Genomic DNA, 16,086 nt, shown 5'->3' with positions numbered 1-16,086 from the left:
TAAAGGGTAACAGTTATCACAGAGTTTGTAAAAAAGAAAACTTCTCATGAGCCTGTAAAGGTTGGGCTAGGAATGATTTGTGCCAGATCAGAATGAATTAGGGACACATCGGCTACTGTTCATGCTAAAGAATTTCTGGCTCACAAAAGGAGTCCAGGAGATTTCTATTACAAGAAACCAATTTAGATCGGGTATTAGACTGGTTGATTTTGCTATTGTGTATGGTGTTAGGCTGCATTGCAAAGTATGTTGATAGTCAAACATTGGTAACCAATATTATTTGATTCTAATTACAGGTATTTGGCTGATGAAATTAAGAAGAGAAATGAATTCAGATTGATTTTGGAGGTTGGCATTATTACTTAAATAATTTTTTTTTGTGTGTGGAGATTTTCTTTGTGGGATTATTATTCATTTATCTTTGCTTAGCTAGATAATGATTTCTATTTGTCCTGACAACATAGAAGTTATTTATATGCAGCCCATCGGTGCCACCCTTCAGAGGAACCCCATTCCCCACTAATTTTGCCCTGTGGTCTCTTTTTCTCCACACCCCAAACAATTCTTCCTCATGGCACCTGAGCCCCCTCCCTCCAAATTTCCATCACTCCCTTGCACACCAGGGACAATTTGTATTAAATGTAACGTACCAATGTGCTCATATTTGAGAAATGGGAGGAAACTGGAGCACATGGGAGAAACTCCGACAGTAAAAGCAGTGCCTGCACAAGTTTCATAGTTAATAGTTTGAGCTCAGCCCCAATTCTGCGTTTCTGCTCTCCCAGTCACTAAACATCCGAGACTCTCATTTGTACAAAAACAATATTTATTTTTATAGATAAAATACTTGTCCTGCAATGTTTGTCTGTATGTATGTATGTATGTTATGTCTGGTTGTGTGTCTGCATGTATTGCATAGAGGACTGGAGAACACTATTTCGTCAGATGTCCATAAACTTGACTTGAAAACCAACTACTGGTGATTTTTAACTTTGGGAGTAATGGCGTAAAATTGACCCAAGTAACTCCAAAAAACAGGCAACATCAACTTAACTGTCTAATTTTAGTAGTATTGACTGTTGAATGGAGGGCACCACCAATCAAAATAAATTTCCCGAAGCTTTGAAAACTACTGTCAATGCTTTAGTGGCTGGTGCGTAACAAAAATCCTGCCCTGGAATTCTGGCTTCTCACATTTTCTCTTGTATCTTTAGCCGGAATATACAAACGTCTGTTTTTGGTACATCCCACCAAGTCTTAGAGATGTTCCAGAGGACCAGGATTTCTGGAAGAAACTTCACAAGGTGAGTGGTAAGAATGATCAAATCTCCCCGAGCTTGCTGATATTTTTTCTGTATACATCTCAAAAATATCCAGGATTAGTGTAACTTCATGTGAGATTGGGCTGTTAATGTGGCAGCATCTTCAGAGAACCTAATTGGTCGGGTTAATATTTTGCTTTGCAGAAGACATTTCAGAACTCGTGGTTGAAGTGCCTTCAAGTGATAATTCAGAGTGAGAATGGTGCTCAGCCCAATTAAGCAGTAGGTAATTAGGGATTTGGGGATCAGTACAAAATAGACAATATCAGATTAATGCCTATTTATTCATCTACACTGATTTTTATTGCAATCGAACATAATGGGATAAAATTCATGACATATTTCATAAGTGACTCAATGGCCAAAATTACTGTACAACTTCTGATTATCCAAAATGGTCGGGACAGGGCCTATACCAGATCTTTTTTTTTGGAGATGCGTTGTTGTGCGGTTTGTCTGTGGACATGATGGTGACTTTGCAGTCCCAGTCTGGAAGCGCAAAATCTAGCACAATGGGGGCACTGGAAGTCTGTTGTGACTGCTCTGAAACGCCGTTCACGGTCTTCCACCAGCTTTTTGGCAGTGACTGTCTTCAAAACTGGCGTAGGCTTCTTCGCAAAGGGCTCGCCACGGGACCTGTCAGCGGCCGCAGTTCTCTTGGCTGGATGCTAAAGTAGCATAGGTTTTTCTTCACAGCGTCTTTCATGGACGACCTTGAGGTCTCCTCCCAGTCTTCAGTTCACTATAGAGCAGCTGGCGAGCCATATGGTAGTCATCCATTCTGATGACCTGTCCCATCCATTGCTTCTGGGCTCTGGTGAGCAGGGGCTTAATGCTGGTGGACTTTGCATGACCCGTCCTCCAGGTTGGAGACACAGTCTTGCCAACATATGTCAAGGATGGAACAGAGGGAGTGTATGGAATTTCTCCAGTTGTTTGATGTGACGTCAGTGCAGACTCCAGGTCCCACATCCATATAGGAGAGTAGGCATAACCACAGCTCTGTAGTCTTTCAGCTTTGTGGAGATGAGGACGTTGTGCTGATTGAGCACTCTGTGTTTAAACAACAACAAACAACAAGCTAAGGCTTTTTAAGCATTAAAATAACGTTTAATTCTTACCAAAAAATAATGCTGGCCACCGCTGATCACTGTCTCTTACCCCACCAAAGCCACGCTCGTGTCGGGAGCCCGAAGGTCCCGCTCCTGCCTGGAAGCTGGAGGTCCCCACTGCCGTCAGGCGCCCGACGTTCCCGGTCAGTTCGGCTCCAAAAATAATTTCGGATAAATGTGAAGATTTCCAATTTGTTTCGGATATCCTCATTTATTTGAGATTTTAAATATTTCGGATAACAGGATTTTGGAGAATATGATTTTTGGATAATTGGAATTGAACTGTACCTTCATTATTTTATTCTGTGATAGGGTTGGCAGATGGAATCTTTTCCCCAGGTTAATAGCTTCACTGACTGGAAGACAGGAGAGAATGTGTTTAAGTGGGGGGTGAGGAGGGTGTTCAAGGGAGATATGCATAGCAATTGTTTTAAACGTGGGAGGTGCCTGGAACAGGCCATGAGTAGTGGTGGAAGCAGATACAATAGTATCATTGAAGAAACTGTTACAGCAGAGTTTCAGTTTGATTTGGACATAATATTTGGCACAGACGAGTGGGTGCCCGGGGTGGGGGGGGGGGGGGGGTGTCCTGTATGTTTCCATTCTCTGATCTGTTTACAGAGATAATCAGGTGGAGAAGGAATCCAGTTGAACACGAGCTGAACGTTGCTAATCTTTCCAATCGTCTTAGAGACGCTAAACATTAATCTTCAGGGAACTGATGAGTAAACTTAAGAGAACTCACAAGGCGTTTAAAAATATATGCTTAGACATTGTACGGTGTTCAGATAAAGAATTGCTTGAGGAACTCAGCAGGTCAGACAGCATTGAGTGTATGAAGGCATATCGAAGACCAAGATAGAATAGGTAAAATTTTCACCTAAAGGGGAAGGGCCCAGAGGGTGTGAGAGATGGAGAGACAGGTAGAGGAAAAAACCATTAGGAACATGATGGGGGAGAGAAAAGTTAGAGGAATGTTGTGATATGACCATCAGCCTGCTGCAGGGGCCGATCTCTGTGGAAGACCACCTAACTCCACCTGGTGGGTCGCCTCGTCTCCCTGAAGCTGAGGACAGACATGTTACTGTGGGAATGGTTGAGGGAGTTAAAATATCTTGGTGACGGATGTAGACACAAAACGTTGGCTGATCATTTCTGCACACAAATGTGTCTGACCTGCTGAGTTCTTGCAAAAACAAAAGAGAAATTCTTTTTCTGCTCAAGATTCCAGCATCTGCAGCTTTTGTCTTTCATTGTGTTTCAGTCCAGCGGTCAACATTTAATTTAAGGCCTTGCCGTTGCAAGGTGCTGTAACAAATGAGAGACGAGGCGACCCGCCACATAGGAAAATATTTTACTCCAGGAAAACTCTCGGAGATACAAGAGATGATTGATTAGGCGGGGGGGGGGTGGGGGGTGGGATGTGGGGTGGGGTGGGGAGTGGGAGGGTTGAAGTAAAATCACAAAATGCTGGAGAAGCTCAGTAGGTCAAACAGTGTCCTTTATGTAGCAAAGGTAAAGATATATAACCAACGTTTCAGGCTTGAGCCCTTCATCAAGGTACGAGAGAATGCTGGCAGGCGTCCGAAGAAAAAAGTGGGGGGGGGTGTGGCAAGGAAGAAGATGATAGGTGGAGAAAGGAGGAAAGGGACAGCAGCAATGGTGGGGGGGGGTGAATGGCTGGGCTGGGCTGTATAGGTGAAAGAACTGGAAGGACAGGAAATGGAGGAGGGGAAGAAAAGGTTTAATGGAAACAGTAAAGTCTATGTTCATGCTATCTTGCTGAAGTTCTTCCAAACTGCAGGTGGTCAGGGTGGGATGGTACACAGGGCCATGGACAGACATGTGAGTGCGGGAGTGTGACCCATTTTGTGATTTACTTCAAACTATTGGATGAATTCAGAGCTTCTGGCAGAATCTGTAGGAAGAGGGAAAGTCAACATTTCAGGTCAGGCCCCTGCACCAGGACACAGAAAATCGAGGGAAGACGGCCAGTTTTCTGAGGTAAAGGTGAGGACAAGGGTGCATCTGGCAAGTGATGGGTGGACCCAAGTGAGGAGGGAGCGGAAAGAGTGGAGATAATGACGTTTCTCACACCAGGCAGGACAGAAAAGGTCTCTGCAGTGCAGGAGCAGAACTCAAGTGTGGTGAAGATTTGCTGCTGTGTGATGGGCTTGTACATAGAGACAGACATTTTATCTCATTGAACACCACTGCGCGTGTCCAGGCTCTTGCAAGTATCAGCAGGTGGAGGTCATGTTTCTCACCTGGGGACCAACCAGTACAATAACAAAAAAAATCCAAGAGACTAGGCCCCAGCCTACTCTAAGAGTAGTCAATAGCAGCCCAACAGTGTAGCATTTTTGAATCGTTTACAGGTGATTATGTTAAAGCTGCTCGCTGGATGACAGGCCCTTACTTGTGATTCCAAACACAAAATATATTCTACATACCTGAAAAGAGAAGGGCTAAAACCACATGAGCAGTATATTGTATAAATATCTGATCCACAGCCCCCAACCCACCTCCCCCACAACCCTGTTCCAACCTCATCTGCCTTGTATTTCAATCTTCACAACTCCACTCACTCCATTTCAGTCCTACTATGCCTCATCCAGTCACTTCATTCCTGTCGTTTGCCCGTTCATTGTCCTTCATCATTCACTATTTATCTCCATTGTATCTCATCATCCTTCTCACTCTCACCATCTCTACCACAACTCTACTGAACCTTATTTCCCTTCAATTCAGCTGTACCTCCTCCCCACCTTCCATTGCACCCCACGGATTTCACCAGTGCTTCTACCATCTCCCCCTTTTCTACCTCAAACACTCTTGCTCACCACCCACTTACCCAATTTCCATCTAACAGCTCCTGCATCACATCCCTCCTTTACCTCATCCCTTCTATTTCAATTCAATTCCACCTCAAAAGTCCACTCCACCTCACTTCTCTCATCTTCTAACCGCCATCCCTCCTTCCACACCCCCTCCCCTCCTTCCACACCCCTCCCCTCTGCCTCACTTTCCCTTCTGCTCCACTGACCATCTCATCTCCCATCCTCTCCCATTTTCCACTCCCTTTTCCACCCTCCCCTTCTCCACTCATCCCTTTCACCTTGCCTCCCTTCCGTCTATCACCCTCCCACCTGCCTCACCTTCACCTCAACCCAGCTTGTTCCTTCCTCAGCCCCAGGAAGTGTTTATCTTGATTGCAGCTGTTTAGATAGTGTCAGATGTTAAAGAAACAACCCTTGAAAATGTGGAAAAATCTATTGAAAGCTCGATAACAAAGGAAAAGTTGAGGCTTAAGACATTTATGGGAAGTTTGAAGCTTGTAAGTCGTGTTATCAAGTGTACAGGTACACAATGAATTACCAATCTGAGCCTTGACTGTGCCTGCAGGTCTTGGTTCTCTGACCCTGGAGCTACAATGCCAGCAGATGGCGCTGATGCATCTCTATTGGAACAAAGTGGGGCAGGTCCTCTAAAGTTTAATTTTAATTTAAAAAAAATTTTAACAATACAGTGAAGGACCTTGGGTCCACAAATCTGTGCCTCCCAATTTACCAACCCTGTATGTTTTGGAGGGCGGGAGGAAACCAGAAAACCAGGAGAAAAGACAACACACAATGGTCCAAACTCCTTGCATTTGAACCCGGGTTTCTGGCATTCGTTGCGATAAACCACTATCCTAACCATGCTGCATCTGTTTGTTCCCCCTCTCCTGTTTGCTTTTTAACAAACCCATTAAATATTCTCATACTGAGAAAAGATTGAGGGGCATCAATAAAATGAATGTTTTTTTAAAAAAATGAGGGTAGACAATTCTAGAACTATGGGTCATAGGTTTAAGGGGAGAGGATGACGAGGGAGTCGAACGACACTTGGAGGGTGGTCCACATTGGAATGAGCTGTCAGAGGAAGCTAGAGAACCAAGTTTAATTAGAACATTCAAAAGGAATTTTGGATATACAGTATGTATGGATAGGAAGGGCTAGGACCAAATGCAGATGAGTGGGACTAGCCCAGAATTCAGCAAGCATGAGTTGGGCTGAATGGTCAGTTCCATGCTATGTGACTCTATGGATTTGTGGGTGGAACTGAGAAAGTATGAATGGATGAGGAGGAAAACAAAACAGGGAAATATCTTGTCTCAACAATTTCCTGAAACATATTTCAACTGTTCCTTTTGAAATGTACAAGCGCCAATTTTACTTAATAACAGTCTTTTTTTTACAAAATATGATGAGGTTTTTTAAAAACTAAAACTTACTGAAGGTTCATTGTTTAAATTGAGCTTCACAAACCCACACTTATGACTTGAAAAGCACATTAAGTGCATGGTTCAGTAGGCAAGAAGCAACGGTAGACACTGTAATATCTGAAACAAAGCATAATACACTGATATGCAAGAGGTTGTTTTCATTTGGAATGGCTTGCAAAGGATTAAAGATATTCAACAGTCACTACAATTTCTGTTGAGCTGTCTCATTCGATTGTGAACACAGTATTGGCATGCAGCGTTCTTTCCCTGCTACAAAGTTTGCTCCTCATTTAGTTTGTGCGAGGTGCTTCAAACTTCATTCTATACAATTACAGCAAATTAAGCATTGTTACTGCTCTATTAAAGTGAATGTAGCAACTGAAAATGTCGTTACATTTTTATAAATTCAGATGACTGCATTTATAAGTCAGAGAGTTAGTTAAAAGGGGAAAAAAAGCAAACCCAGAAAATGATGGACATATATGAAAGGGAGAAACAGAGCTACTGTTGTTTCAAGCTGATAATGTTTCATTAAAACTGGGAAGATTATAAATCAAACACTTTAAGTTGCAGATAAGCAAGAGACTAAGAGTTCTAAGAGAATGTGTGCCACAAAAGAACAAGAAGCTGTGGGTGGCAGAAATTTGAGTAAAGTCTTGGTTTGCATCCTTTCGCAAACACTCACTTTGATCTCATTAGCCTCTCACTTATCTGCAACTTAAAATGCTGCTTTGCTGTCCACTGGTCAGTGCTTTATTTAAGCCAGTGGTTCTCAACCTTTTTCTTTCCACTCACATACCGCTTGAAGTATTCCCTATGCCATCGGTGCTCTGTGATTACTAAAGGATTGCTTAAGGTGGGATGTGAGTGGGAAGGGAAGGTTGAGAATCACTGCTCTAGACCCAATTGTTACTGAAATATTTTGTTATTGGCCCATTTCCTTTGGAGTTCTGAAATTGCACATTATGAGTCAATGAGGTGCGATTAGAACAGTGGCTTTCAAATTTTTCTTTCCAGCCGCATACCACCTTAAGCAATCCCTTACTAATCACAGAGCCTAGGGAATACTTAGTGGTATGTGAGTGGAAAGAAAAAGGTTGGGAACCACTGATTTAAGCAAACCATGTTAAAAACTCGTGCCAATGGTAATGCTTTGGAGAGTGTGGTGGAGCAGAGAGACTTTGGAGCACAGGTTCTTAGTTCCATGAAAGTGGCCAGGGTAGACAGGGAGACACGCTTACCTTCATCAGTCAGGACATTTAGTACGGGAGCAGGGACATCATGTTACAACAGTACAAGATGTAGGTGAGACCACACTTATATACTGTGTGCAGTTCTGGCCACCCAGCTATTCAAAATACATAATTTGGCTGGAAAGGGTGCAGAAAAAAATTCAGAAGAATATCACAAGGACTGGTAGGCTTGATGTACAAGGATAGGCTGGGACTTTTCACCATGCAGCTTAGGAGGCTGAGGAGAGAAGAGATTCCATGAAGGGCACTAATAACACAAATGGATAAGAAAGGTTTAGAAAGCTGGGCAAAGACCGAGTGGACAACTTGGCTGGAATGGACGTGGGGCTGTAGGGGCTCTTTCCATTCAGTAAAACTCTTAACATGATTAATTTCTAGGCACTTTGCGGTCCATTCAGTCTGCCTCAGCAGCATTGTTATATCTTAAAATAATTTTGTAATGCAAAGTGATAGAGATTCAGGAGAAGTTATTTCAGATTGCAGGACTCTCTCACTCTATTCTGAGTTAAGGTTTAGTGATCATTGAAGTAGCCAACATATACACAGTAAGGCCCCACAAAGAGTGACATGATAATGATGAATCCATCTATTTTTAGAAACTTGCAGAAAGAAATAGGCTATTTGGTCCCTCAGAACTATTCTGCCATTCAGTGAGATATTGACCGATTCATCTTCTTTGCCCACATCCTTGAATAATTTTGAGTTAGTTATTAATAGCGTTGTTTGAAGGATAAATATTGGTTTAGAAACCCAAGGAGTGGTACGGGATCTTTAACGTTCAGCAGAAAAGGCGAATGAGGCATAGGCTTCATTTGAAAGGAGACAGTTTCTCAGGGCCTTCAAATGATGACTCCAAACCCAGACCCAAGATCGTCACAGCAGCAGATATTAGGTGCATGAGAAATGTGATGGAGTGGACGATTTGCACCATTTTGCCGCGAGCTTCTCTCCCACTCCTGTGCTCACCGTCATCCACTCCCTGAATGCTGTGAATTTGTTGGGTTTGTGCCAGCTTGCGCCAGCAGGTCAGCATGGATATTTCATTTCACCAGGACCTTGTAAGATTCGTGGCCCTCGACCTGGGAGGTGTAGAAAGGGGGTATTTGCAAATGTGGTTTCTTGCCCCAACAGCCAGTATACATAGAAAGTGTGGTGTTTTTCTTTCCATTAATCCAGTCTTTATTTCCTCTGTTTTTCCCTTTCTGGATCTTTGTCATTCGCTCGATCTGAATTCTCGCGGGCCAAGCAGACTCGAGCTTCCAGAAACACTCAGAGACTGCATGGACATTATTAATTTTCATTTCTGGCAAAGAGCAGGACAAAATTCATTCAGTCTGAAGTTAAAACTCTTAATTCAGAGCACACCAGTCTATGCTCCAAGAAATTCTGGGAATAAAAAGTTTCTAATTACAACCACATACATATGTTGGGAAGATATAAATTATTGCCAGTTAAAGTGTTACAAATCTTTGAATAAACAAAATACTAATTGGAAATGCCTTTCGTAGTGATAAATAATGTTACGTTTGGCACATCTGTTACCTACATGTAGATACTTGCAAACTCGCTGGAGTTTAGACGATTAAGAGGAGATTTAATAGAAACGTTCAAAATTCTTAAGGGATTTGACAGGCTAGATGCAGGAAGATTGTTCCCAATGTTGAGCAAGTCTAGAACCAGGGATCACAGTTTAAAGATATCAAGGACTGAGATGAGGAAGAATTTTTTTCACTCAGGGGGTGGTGAATTTATGGAATTCTCTGCCACAGGAAGTGATTGAGTCCAGTTCCATAGCTATATTTGAGAGAGAGTTAGATTTAGTACTTGTGACTAGGGGGATGAGGGGGTAGAGGGGGTATGGAGAGAGAGCTGGAACAGGGTACTGAGTGGATGATCAGCCATGATCAAAATGAATGGTGGTGTAGGTTTGAAGGGCCAAATGGCCTACTCCTACACCTATTTCTATGTTTCTATACAATCTAGCAGTGCCTGGCTCAATCCTCAGCATGTTATTCATTTCTGGGAGCCATTCTCTCTAGATTGTTAGCAGGTTCACAGTAGGAGACTCTAGCAGAGATAGTACAGCTCTTCAATGTTCTGCTCCAATAGTCTCCTCCAACTCTGCTTCATCTCACTACAGGTACACAATCCTTTATCTGGACATCTAAAATCCGGAAAGCTCCAAAAACTGGCATTTTTTTCCTGGTGCTGGTATAGCAGAGGGAGGGAGAGAGAGAAAGAGACAGCAGCGCGACTAGAGCCACTTCCAGGTGCTCGGATGCAGATAATGCGCCAGCATACACAGCTGGGGAGTACAGCTGGGACGTTCAGGTGGCCACGGAGAAGATGCCTCTCTGTCACCTGAACGCTGAAGTAAAGCCACGTCTGAGCGAACACTGCCTCCTGTGGACTGTGGCCGTGGTCCCACTGCTGCTTTCAGGTGCATCGGGGGATTCTCCGAGCTGGAGAATATACCTACAGGAAGAGGGTTAGATAAGTGCCTCTCCTGGCCAGGTTCTCCACTTTCAGATGGCCTCCCGACAGCCACATAGGGGTAGAATAGGCCTGGGTGGGGTGGGGAAGATGGCAGCGCGACTTGGGTGGGTGGGAGAGGGGAGGAGAGAGAGATGCCAGTGTGACTGGAAGTGGGTGGATACGGCAGCACAATTCAGGTGGACTTCAATCTGGGGCAGGTGGCTTTTGTTCTGAAATCCGGAAAAATCCAAAATGCAGAACACACTCCCCCCCCCCCCCCCCCCCCCAAGGGTTCCAGATAAAGGATTGTGCACCTGTACCTGTATGGCCGTATTGACTCCAAAGAAGTGGTCTCTTGGTGTGAATGACATTGGAATTTAAAATCATGGATTTTCACACACCCCTTTCTTATCATGGAGTTTGGGCTGAACCTTTATCCCCAAATTGGGTTTTTGGTGAGACGTGTGAGAGACTAACTTGTAAAACAAAAAAAGCAACTGGAAACTGATCATCGCCTTGAACCTGCTGACTTTTAATAATGGACTAAAAACAGACAGGTCAGGCAGCATCTGTGGGAAGAGAAGCAGAGTCAGTTTTTCAAGATCTGTAGCACAGCTGTGTAAAGCAGCAAACACACGGGTTCTGGGATAGCTGTTGCCCAATATTTCAACATTTGCATGTAAAAGATTTTCTTTTGCTATGCCTTTGTATTTGTTGTTGTATTGTTCCTTTAGATGGCATTTTAATTAATAATTTGGCCCACGGTCAGGAAGACAAATCAGTGGTATAATACCAACTGCTAAAAGTTGATTTCTAAGCTTTATTAAATCAGTATTATTTTTCTTGAATGTATTAGTATATTGCAGTGTTTTTCACATTGAGTTTAATTGTCCCTGCTATTTACGGGATACACATTTGGAGGTTTGACATCAATCGTATTTATGTCAAGTGCAGAGGGTTCCTGAGTGAAAACTAGACCATTGAAGCTGAATTTGCATAGACGTAGACGTGGCTCTCCCTCAAGAAAAACATGAATATACGTTTTTTAAAATAAAACTGTTAGAATAGCAGATGCCAAAAAAACTTGTTTATCAGCAGTTATGATGGACTTTTTTCTATTTCCCATCCCCTGAGGATCCTGTCTAAATCCCCCACGTGTCCTGTTTGGCTATAGTCACCCAATTGCTTAGTATAAATACCACCACAAGGTTAAAGAAACATGATTTACTGTTAGCACAGCCTTATGGCATTTACTACAGAACAAAAATAATGTCATTAGATCTGCTTCAACACTTCAAACCTACTTTTAATTAAACACCATTATCCCCAATCATGTGTGGCTATATAACCAGTTTCCATAGTGGTCTGCAGCAGCAAACTCGGTGGGCAAAAGATCTGGAATGACAACGTTCAGCAAGCGCGGTCTTGGAACAGACCACTGTGGGCAATTCCGCGTCACACTGGCTGTCGAGCCTCGCAGTCCTCCGGGCCTAGTGGCATGGGACCCAGAGGGAGGCGCTTGTCCTGGGCAAGCACTCGCCTCCCAAGTCCTTGCCCTGGCACACGGTGCTTAAAGCTCCATGGAAAACAGAACAAAATTTCTGTGAGGGCAGGAGAGCTACAAGGCACTGTGTTCGTCTTCGCTTGCGAAGGGATGGGCCACAAGAGATGAGATATAACCGAGTGCTAGAACAAACAGCTCATTACGTGAACAGGTGTGCACTTGATATCTCACCTGTTGCTTAGTAGTTTTACAAACTGTTGGAAGTGGTAAAAATGCTTGAAATGAAGAGCTGGAGGGAAGGAGAGAGAGGGATAGGGAAAGAGAGAGATGGGAAGACCTAAAGAAAACTGGAGAGGTTGATGTTAACAGAGGAAAAGAGTGTGAGAACAATTTTTAATTTGTAAAATTTATTTGGGTGTATTTTTTTTGGTTTGAGTAAGCGGCAAAATCTTAGCATTCAGAATATGGTTCACGTACCAGTAATAACATCTTGCATTGTTGTACAACACTCGAGGTGGTCCAGAATTAGCACAGCACAGCAAACAAGGCCAAACTTGGGTGTACTGTGCTAATTGTGATGTAATTGCCATCTTTTGAATCACGTTAAGTGTTAATATCACATATAACAGTTTACAGCGCAGAAACAGGCCACATCAGCCCTCCGAGTCTGCACCAGTTCACTTGAACAACTCCACTAGTTCCCCCCTCCCACTCTCCGCCCAAAACCTTCCAACCACCTCATATTCATGTACACATCCAACCTTCTCTAAAATGACAGAAGGGACCCTGCTGCAACTATCTCCTCTGGAAGATCATTCCATTCTGCCACCACTCTCTGAGTGAAGAAGCATCCTCTAACATTTCTCCTAAAGTTTTCCCCCCTTACCCTTATGCCCACTTGTTCCAACCTCTCCTGCCCTCAGGGGAAAGAGTCTACTCACGTCTAGTCTATCTATTCCCTTCATAATTTTAAATACCTCCATCAAATACCCTCTCAACCATCTACGTTCCAGTGAATAAATCTTTCAATCTTTCTCTGTACTCTAGGTATTTTAAGCCAGGCAACATTCTTGTAAATCCTCTCTGCACCCACTCCACCTTATCTATATCCTTTCTATAATTTGGAGACCAGGACTGAACACAATACTCCAAACCTGGCCTCACCAATGTCTTAAACAGTCGTAGCATCACTTCCCAGCTCCTATACTCTATACTATGATTTATGAAGGCCAGCATACCATATGCCTTCTTAACCACCCTGTCTACATGGGAATCCACCCTCAAGGAACTCTCTACCATAACTCCAGGATCCCTCTGTTCCTCTGCATACCTCAATGCCCTCTCCTTAACTGCATATGTCCTATTTTGGTTATTTTTTCCAAAATGCTGCACCTCACACTTGTCTACATTAAATTCCATCTGCCATCTTTCAGCCCACTTTTCCCAAACAAACCAAATCTTTCTGTAATCCAAGAAAACCTTCCTCACTATCCACCACTCCCCCTATTTTCGTATTGTTTGCATATTTGCTTACCTAGTTAACCACCCCCTCCTCGATTCTAACACTGGGGAAAATGTACATTTCTAAAGTAATGTGCCATCATCATTGACTTCACCAGTTTCCATCAGCCCACCCCTTTTTGCTGCTATCTCTTTCCCTATCCCTCAGTCTCCTTTCCTCCAACTCTCCATCCCCTTCCCTCTCTCCATTCAGAGAGCTTCCCCTATCACTTCTTAACTTTTCTTCTGCCCTCCCACCCACATTGGCATGCTTCTTCCCTTGCCCCTGCCTGCCTTTCGCTCATACCTGGACGAAGGGCTCCATTCTGAAACATTGATGACCCTTTGACTCCTATGGACACTGCGCGACCTGCTGAGCTTCTCCAGCTCTTTTGTATATTGGACCACAACCAAAGCCTCTGCGGATTTTTTTGTTCAACCCCACATTGCTAGCAATTGACAGCCTTTTTGTAAAATGGGAAGTTGTTCAGTAAAATATGATGCTCTCCTGTAGATGGTACAAAGACCGGTGAGTAATTTTGCTTGTTGAATGTCTTCAGCTACTTTGCAGCTCCTGACATTGTGAACAGGAGTGATCGGTCTTTGCAATAGGTGTGCACTCAATTTCTAACCTGTTGCTTAGTAGTTTTACAAACTGTTGAAATACAAAGTGACAAAGGAGCTTGAAATTTACGGAAATAATTCAACAGTAGCAAATATGGACTTTGAGCTTGATTAAAATTAATGCGATACATAAAAGTACTGGACAAACTCGGTAGGTAATGTAGCACCTTTAGGAAGCAAAGGCATATACCAATGTTTCTGGCCTGAGTCCTTCAAGATATGAGCCAAACGCAGCTAAGTGTCTGAATGAAATGCTGGGGGAGAGGGGGAGGAGAGGAGGGAAGAAGAGGTCAGACGAGGAGCACAGGCTAACAGGTTATGAGTGGATATGCGTGGAGGGCAGAAAAGAAAGAAGCTGAGATGATTGTGGAGGGGGTAGGTCTTTGAATGGAGAGGGAAGGGGGGGCTGGAGGAAAGGAGAAGGAGGGATAGGGAAAGAAACTGGAGAAGTCATTTGGTTGGAGAGTGCCCAGATGGAATATCAGGTGCTGTTTCTCCAGTTTATAGATGGCCACGGTTTGGCAGAGCACGAGGCATGGGCAGATAAATCAATGTGGGCATAGGGCATAGAATTGAAATGCTTGGCTACTGGGAGGTCCCCGTTATTGCAGCAAACAGAGTGAAGGTGCTCAACAAAAGGATCTCCCAGTCAGCGTCCAATCTCTCCGATGCCAAGGAGGCCACAATGAAAGATCCAAATGCAGAAGAGTGATAAATATGAATGTCCCCTTCCATACTGCCATGCAAAATTATTATAAATCCAAGAAATCATTATTCCAGCGCTGTCACTTACAATTGATATACTTCAGACTTGTTTTCCATAAAGATAATGATAATGGAATTATGTTCATGGACAATAAACTAGTGTTGTAATAATGGACCATCATTCCTTTTGTAAATGGGTGACAATGTTTCAGTGAAATCCCCTCCTTAATGGCTGTCACTGTCCAAGTTATCCAATGTGAAAACAGTACAATATCACACAATCCATGTGATATTGGTGAATCACAAAGCACTATTAAAATATTTATATTAAAATGGCCCAAGAGGAATAAGATGGTGATATTATTGATTTGATTCATGTTCCTTACACATTGCTGATGAGTGGTTAGAATTGCAAGCACAGAGTAAACAAGAGTTTGTATCTCTTTGTTTAACAAGGATTAGAAATTAGATTTGAATAAACCCCAGAAAAATAATTTGGAATTAAAAGAAAGTCTTTAAAGCATGGAACTTGCTGTCTTTGAGAGTGATTGAGCAAAGGAACACTATTGATGTGGTTAAGGTTTCATTGTAATCGTGAAAGGAAAAAGAGTTACGCAGATAGAGTGAGATGAAGCAGAATACTGATATATATCAGATGGGATGACTGGTTTATCCAGGTGTAGGCCCAGCAATTATTGGCCAGTAAGCTTGACGTCGGTGGTTGGTAAACTAATGGAAAGCATTCTTAGAGGTAATATGGTTAAGTATCTCGAGGGGCAGGGAGTGATCAGGGACACACATCATGGGTTTGTGAAGGGAAGGTCATGTTTGACAAATCTTGTTAAATTTTTTGAGGCGGTGACTAGGAAGGTCGATAAGGGTAGAGCAGTAGATGTAATCTATATGGATTTCAGTAAGGCCTTCGATAAGGTTCCACATGGAAGGTTGTTAAGGAAGGTTCAGGCGCTAGGTATTAATGTTGAGATAGTCAGATGGGTTCAACGGTGGCTAGAGGATAGACGCCAGAGAGTCATGGTGGATAACTGTCTGTCAGGATGGTGACAAGTGGTGTGCCTCAGGGCTCAGTGTGGGTCCCTTGTTGTTCGTCATTTACATTAATGATTTGGATGATGGAGTGGTAAATTGGGTGAGTAAATATGCGGATGATACAAAAATAAGGGGATTTGTGGATCGCGAGGATAGTTTTTGGGGACTGCATAAGGATTTGGACTGCATAGAAGAGTGGGGTGAAAGCTGGCAGATAGAGTTTAATGTACATAAGTGTGAAGTGCTTCATTTTGGGGAGAATAATCAAAACAGGACA

At 43.1% G+C, this 16,086-nt stretch overlaps 1 protein-coding gene across 1 annotated transcript in view; it reads left to right on the top strand.

Moving 5' to 3' along the window:
- The window catches only part of LOC138747760 (acidic amino acid decarboxylase GADL1-like), a 65,885-nt gene that overhangs the window by 44,316 nt on the left and 5,483 nt on the right, over window positions 1–16,086 (top strand). Inside the window, exons 13-14 of the mRNA XM_069907316.1 lie at window positions 297–348; window positions 1,215–1,304. Coding sequence (XP_069763417.1) covers window positions 297–348; window positions 1,215–1,304 — 142 coding nt within the window. The remainder of the gene's footprint in view (window positions 1–296; window positions 349–1,214; window positions 1,305–16,086) is intronic.

Source organism: Narcine bancroftii, chromosome 1, assembly GCF_036971445.1.
Source record: "Narcine bancroftii isolate sNarBan1 chromosome 1, sNarBan1.hap1, whole genome shotgun sequence".
Classification (NCBI taxonomy): Eukaryota; Metazoa; Chordata; class Chondrichthyes; order Torpediniformes; family Narcinidae; genus Narcine; species Narcine bancroftii.
The sequence above is the reverse complement of the archived record's forward strand: the minus strand, read 5'-3'. Positions and strand labels throughout refer to the sequence as shown.